Consider the following 7,225-nt stretch of genomic DNA (forward strand, 5'->3'; position numbering starts at 1 on the left):
TGTCTTTAAACCACCAAGTCGTTATGATATTGACGTGGTGTGACGCCCGATGGCAATGTACGCTTGTACCCCGCAATATTACTGCCATATTACATCTCGTACTGTGACACCCGTATACAGGACGCGTATTTTTGGGAAGCATGAAAGTTACTTTCAGTGCAGCTCCAAGCAGAGGCGTGACTGTGTGGTAGAACACCTGCTTGCCACGCAGACGGCCTGGGTTCGGTTCTCACTAGGACCCGACATTTTTATTATTTATTTTATTTGCAGCTTTCTTGATTTTTTGGTCACGGACAAGATGACAGTGATTCCACTCCTGCCCCAACTGCGCCAAAGTGCGCCAAATTGTATTACTGCACCATCCTGATAATATGGACGAAATTTGCGCCAAACTGCGCCAAAGTCTCGGGTTTGGGGCCGTCTATCACCGGCAATCGCACCGCCGCCGCGTCAGAACATGTGCAGCTCGATCTTGGGGCTGCAATAAAGTCGCAATCATGGACCAAGAATTATTCCGCTGAATAAATGGCGCTCGCGCGTGCGTTCCGAGTAAGCCACGATTGCCATGCACGGTGCCGACGCAGCTTCTGTTCTGCAAGTCGGCTCGACGGCAAAACGCGCTCTCCGCAGAGGCTCGTGACGTCTAGGCCTATCGGTAGCGAGAAAGTGCGACGGTGATTTATCGGCGGACGTCGTCTGTTCCAGAAACGGTGCTGATAGCTCGTTTCAAGCGTCGCACGGCACGTAAGGAAAGCAATGTTCAGTAATAACTACATGAGTACCGCTAAAATGTCTGTGACTTCTGTTCCGGACATCGCGGAATGAAATCTGGGATCGCTCGCAGTAGATATATGGACATTATCGAATTTTCCTTGCTTCGCGTTTATGGAAGAGCACCGCGAACGGTGGAAACGGCGTTGACACTTTTCCTCAGATATACTTATCCATGGATCTTCATCCAGACAACCTTTTTTGTAATTGCTTATACCACCACGTCCGAGTTTAATCACTCTGCGGTAAATACCCCCTAAAAGGGCCTGCTCTTTCGAGCTCACGTGCTAGGGTTACAATTCGAATTTTTTGCTTGCTTTTTAAAAATGTCATCTCATTAATAAAAGCATATATCCTGGTCGGAGCAGCCGCAAATGCGCAGCTGTCAGTAGCGGGCCCGTCGCTGACGGCCACAGTGAAGCGGCTACGCCGTGTTGCACGTCCGCCCCTCACTTTCGGGGGTCAATAGCTAACGGTTAAAAAAATTCAGTTTCGCTTAAAGGGGTCATGAACCACTTTTCCAAGTAATGATCTAATAACCTCAGTATCGGAGTGTACTGCCTCCCGAATCGATTGCCGCAAAAATTTCTCGAATCCGTCAAGAATCAGCGGAGTTACGGGGGTTTGGCGCACGCTCCCAGCGCTTTCTCTCTTTTCTCGTGCCGACGAGCGCACTGGAAGCTAGACAGGGAGGGATGGCATGGGGGAAAGAAGTTACGCCAGCGCGCGTCATGAAACGCGATCGCTCTCCCGCTGTGATTCGCTTGCGCGAGTGCGGCGCCGGCAAGTGGCGGCATTCCGCGGCAAGAAGCGCATCGGATCCGAACGCCGCTCTCGATTTACGTCGGCTATCGGCCAATAAGCATGCTATGTCTTTGCGACGTACAGCGGACAGACGCCCCGCCCACCGACGAGAGTGAGAACCGGCCTCTGTTTGAAAAGAGGGTGCCTGGGGAAACGGCAACCTTCGCGCTCCGCTTGTGGCCATTACGCGGCGCGCACGACTGTAATATTTGGCAGAGCAGTTCATAGCCGTGTCAGCTTTCCGCAGGATGTGTTTTTTCAATCAGCCCAAGGGGTGCTTCATGACCCCTTTAAGAGCGAAGCAATGAATGCGATACCAAAAAATTGTATTGTGAAACGAAGTAAGACTAGCAGCTAACTCTTTTGGATCCGATCTCGCGTAACTCAACAAAACGCTGGTTTAGGGGAATATGGCCCCTCCAGGAACCGAAGCGTTTTCTTGCTCTGAGTTTCTCTAAACGCGAAGTAAGCGTTGAGAGCACAGCAAGTTTACGAGCCGTCTCCTGATGCCTCGACATAGCGCGCGCGCAAGCGCCTGCGCCCTTCGAACGATGCGCCCCCCCCTCTTCGCCTCCACTGGCATCCCTCATGCTCCTTATGAAAGATGGGCGGGCGTGTTCCTCTGTTGATGAGCAATCGACGGCAGGCCCGCACGCGGGAAGATGTTATCTCATGCGCTGTCCGTGCGACGGAGACAGACGGCCGGATAGTTTAATCTCCGCTTCAGCCACGTTCGTCGCCAGCACTCGCGAGCTTTTACCCGCGGCTAGAATGCGCGTGGTGATGTTAATAATTTGGACTTTATACGGAAAATTACGGCAACGGCGACGGCAAAAATCCGCCAAGAGTGTCCATATAATTGTTATCGCAAGGGTCAATGTACGGGGCAGATTTTGCGCCCCCCCCCCCCGCTTAGGTGATTTGGGGGGGGGGGGGGCGCTCCCCCTGTGCGCACGCCTATGCTCCTGAGATGATTTTTTCCATGAGATTTGCAATGAATCGAAATATTTCTAGCATTCATAAGAGCCCCATAACAATACTCAGGTGATTGAATGTGAATGCAATATGCTTCTGTATTGCACTCCCAGGTTGTAAACTTCGCTGCTCCAAAGTGCTCCCAGATGCAAAATTATCTGCTCCAAAGTGCTCCAAGATGAAAATTTTGCTGCTCCAAAGTGCTCCAAAACGGAAATTTTGCTGCTCCAAAAATTGCTCCAAATCAGAAGTCCTCGGTAGCATCACTGAGATGATGATTTTTCGCTCCCCAAGCAACGAAGCCCGACACCCACGCCGACGGCGGAATTTCTGCGAAACGAGCTGTTTAACGCTATCGCGTTAAAAAGAAGGGTGTACAGTAAACCCTCGGTGATACGAATCTCGCGGGGTTACCAAAATATTCGTACCCTCCGAAATTCGTATCACGAGAAAACATAAAAAATTAGTATGCGACGAAAGAAAGTTGGCATACGTTTTGATTTAGTGTTTCTCAAGGCCGCAGCGACGTCATGAACAGCTCTGAATAATCATCTGAATAATCTGAATCTGAGTACTGAGGCGAAAGTGACTTTAGAAGCGTTTTGCACGCGATAGATGAAAGCAAGAAAATTTTGGAATCGCTGTCCTTTGTTGCTGTTATTTTCTTGTCGCGGTGGTATTGGGCTGCATTTCGGGAGATTTACGGCCGTGCCCGCAGAATTGGGAGGTTTGCTCGAAATTCAGGAGTCTCCCGTGCAAATTGGAGAGTTGGCAGGTGTGCGCGTACGTTGCGAGGCCTAGCTCCTTCGCCAAGACCTTCCGCTTCGTCTCTTGGGGCCTTCATCCACCTTTTATGGTACTTCGTGATGGACCCGCCGCGCAAGTTCCGGTTTTGTTTCATAGAACGTCTGATTGCGAGGACATGGCTTGCATCGACGTGGCAGGTACGTGTTAACACAATACAAACACGCTGCTGCCGCGAGCACTGCGTCACGCAACGCGTTGAAAGAAAAAAAAAAAGGAAAAGAAACGCGACGTCAATGCCATCTGTAATCTAAACGCGAAGGCGCATAAAGGTCTCAAAGATTCGCGCGCCCAATCTCGGAGGCAACGAGGCACCGTTGATAGTCGCGCAGCTGGCATGCCCGCACCCGCGAGTGACTGCCGCAACAGTGCGGGCGCCTGTTCGCAGATACCTGTGCGCTAGCGTACGTTCGTATCAAACGTCGCGGGTTTGAACATCGGTTCACAACAACCGTACTCCAATACATTGCAGGCTAATGAGCCTTGGCCGGGACCATAGAGAAATTCGTATCACCCCGAAATTCGTACGATCCGTGATCGTATCACCGAGGTTTTACTGTATAGCATTTAGACACGGTCTCCCCAATGCTGTTCACCGAGTGCTTGCAGGAAGTGTTCAGATTGCGAATAGTTATGAATAGAAGTTAATGGAGAGTACCTCAGTGACCGGCGATCCGGTGATGACATTGCATTGATGAGTAATTCAAGGGATAACTTGCAACTCATGATTACCTGAATTGGAGAAGGAAAACAGAGTGGTAGGTGTGAAAATTAATGTGCAGAAACTAAAGTAATGAGCAACAATCTCGGAAGAGAACACTTCTTCGCGACAGGTAGTGAGGCGCTTGGAAGTGTCACTTTGTACTGTCGTCTAATGGTTGTTAATGTTGCCTAGCGCTGACCTACTATTGGCCAACGTCGAGTAATGTTGGCTTGTGTTGAATAAATAATAATAACATCTTGGTTTTAACGTACCAAAACCACGATATGATTATGAGAGACGCCGTAGTGGAGGGCTCCGGAAATTTCGACCACCTGGGGTTCTTTAACGTGCACCTAAATCTAGGTACACGGGCCTCAAACATTTTCGCCTCCATCGAAAATGCAGCCGCCGCGGCCGGATTCGATCCCGCGACCTTCTGGTCAGTGTTCGAGCGCCATAACCACTAGACCACCGTGGCGGGGCTGTTGAATAAATAGATACAAGTGCTGGCTAAATGACAATTACAGGTGGCTAATTTGGCTATTAAAGGGTATCCGCTGTTATAACAACAACACCGTTTGCATTTATTCTAATGACGCGCTCGCATGCGTTTTCTTATATAACCAAAGCTGTTAATGCTGAACTGAATCTAAATCTGGCCATCTTGCATGGAAGTTTCATTGATGTAAATAATGCGTATGTATATACTCCGTTTCAGTTTTCAGTTACTCTGCAGAGTCCTACACACACACACACAACATTGCGCGACGGAATATAAAACCCGCATAGACGGTGAGTTGTTTTCGCTATTGTCCGATAGGACTCTATAAAATGTGCGCAAATGTGAAGTGATAGCATGCTTTGATAGTGACAGGCACGGCGATTTACGTAATGGCATGACCCCTAATGTGCTTGACCAGTTGCTGCGCTGCATCTACTTGCCTTTGTGCTGCGTTGCTTCCTCGGCGGCTCTCCGCGCACGACGTCGGTGACATTACCTGAGCCGAAAAACTAAGGACCGCTAAGCGGCGCTCAAGTGGACTTTCATGCTTTCGCATTAACAACTCATAACAAGCGCATTAGGTGCACATGGCTGTTTTATGAAGTTACCATTGGAATAGACAACAGCCCTCAGCAGCACCAATCATCAGCATCGTCGTCGTCTTCGCATATTTTATGTACATCAGAGGACGAAGGCCTATACAATGATGTACGCCCCCGTCCTAAGCGAGCTATTCACGATCAGCGGAAAGCGGGAGTGATTCCAACGAAAATATGCTTATGTTTGGAGGCATTATTTTTGTACTTTTGGCAGTAATATATGCGACATTTCGTGCCATTTTGATTGCCTTCCCGCCCACTCCTGCGCTTTCCGACTCGAGAATACAGTCGCCATGGGAGACATTCAATGAAGTGTCTCCTTGATCGCCTTAAATGAGCGCGAACGTTTTCTGCGATTAACTATCGAACATGAGTGTACCTCCTTGACACACACACACACACACACGCGCACGCACGCACACACGCACACACACACACACACACACACACACACACACACAACCACCCACACACACACACACACAACACAACACCACACACCACACTCATCACACACCACACGCACACACCAAACACACACACACACACACACACGTATAGTCAGCATTGTGAGATCCTAGATGTTTTTAGAATTGGTTACCAAGGACTCGGTTTTACGTGAGCGCGGCGTGATTCTCCGTTTATTCTCCGTAATCCTAAACGCAACCGAATCGCGGTTGGATATATACGCGAAAGCAGCGCGAAGAAGTTTCGGCGAAGGTTTGTGAGGCATGCTATTCGTTAAAAAGCCAACACAAAAATTGCCTAGCTATGACGCGTGCGTAGTGGTAACAAAACGTAGGCCGCGTACGCACAGCCCGGTATAGGAAGTTTCGATACAGGCCACAAAGCTACACCGGCGCAAATAACATATTTCCGTAGAGATTCAGCAGTAAATCGAGAGAAAAGTGTCAGCATTACGCCAGATTCAGATGGAATTAGAATCTATCCAGACTTGCGCCACATCCAGCTTCCATTACGCGAATTCAGTTCATGACAGTTTCCAGTCCATTTCCAGCTTAAATAAATGCCTGCTGGCGAGAACTGTTCTCTCACAATGTGCATCACATCTGCCACGCTTTCTCTCCTTCACTGCCACCAACACTTTGGCGAATTCGCAAACGTTCCTTCAGTATTTGCACGCGTCAACTGACCAGTCTGCTGACATGCCAGCCTCTAATTGGCTCAAATTACTTTTACGAGGAATATATAGCGTGAGAGGGTCCAGTGGTTCTAAGCCCTTGTTCGCGATCATAGCGCAACCCCCTTACTCTACGCCTACTGGCGCGATATGAAGTATTTTCTTCGCTACAGGCACCTGCACCACAATGCCTTTTACGCCATGAGCTTGCAAGAGGGGACCACAATACCTGGGCGAGGTGTACTGGTTGCCCATGGAGCGCCACCTGGTGGCTCGATAGTTGTACGTGATCATCCTGTTGGTGGCGCCGTCAGTCCATCCGCCGAAGACGAAGATGATGTGCTTGGGAATCCGAGGCGTGAGCCACATCCTATGGGACAGGTCGATACCGGCGACTTCGCCAACCGACAAAGACTTCGTGGTCAACGACTGCACGGGGAACGCATGTGTCCAATTGGCAAAAGGTGTGCGCGTCCCGATGGAGAGCCCCCGACAAAGGACGTTATTATATAGGGACATTTGTATCTGAGTCAGTTTACACAAGAGCATTTCTCTCATTATGCGTTGCGCTTGCACATTAACGTCTGCGCAAACAAAGGAGGCCCTGCTTCACATTTGCATTTTGCATTAAAGCCATTACAAAATTTCTATCATGTTGATGTTGTTGTGCCCTTATGCGAGCAAATGAGTAGTAGTTACTAGATTCAACTCACCGTCGCAAGATGACGCTTCAGCACTGTTACATCGGTGTAACAAGAGCACTTTTGATCGCGGTGAGGGCCGATCTGGATGGGACTTATTTCTTGAAGGCGACGAACAAGATTGTCGCTTCTACACGGTACAGCCTCATCCAGATCGAGTGTGGCGCAGACGTGAGCCAAATCGCGATCTCGAAGCCAGACCGGGATGCGCAGATCACGATCGTC

The 7,225-nt window shown here is 49.5% G+C and overlaps 1 protein-coding gene across 1 annotated transcript in view; it reads right to left on the minus strand.

The window, feature by feature from the left end:
* LOC125756478 (kelch-like protein 10) overlaps positions 1-6,857 on the minus strand; it is a gene marked incomplete at its 3' end in the record, with an annotated part of 30,702 nt that extends 23,845 nt beyond the window's left edge. Inside the window, exon 1 of the mRNA XM_049411317.1 lies at positions 6,529-6,857. Within this exon, the coding sequence (XP_049267274.1) occupies positions 6,529-6,857 (329 nt within the window). The remainder of the gene's footprint in view (positions 1-6,528) is intronic.
* Between the last annotated feature and the right edge of the window lie 368 nt (positions 6,858-7,225).

Source organism: Rhipicephalus sanguineus, unplaced genomic scaffold (genome assembly GCF_013339695.2).
Source record: "Rhipicephalus sanguineus isolate Rsan-2018 unplaced genomic scaffold, BIME_Rsan_1.4 Seq1004, whole genome shotgun sequence".
Taxonomy (NCBI): Eukaryota; Metazoa; Arthropoda; class Arachnida; order Ixodida; family Ixodidae; genus Rhipicephalus; species Rhipicephalus sanguineus.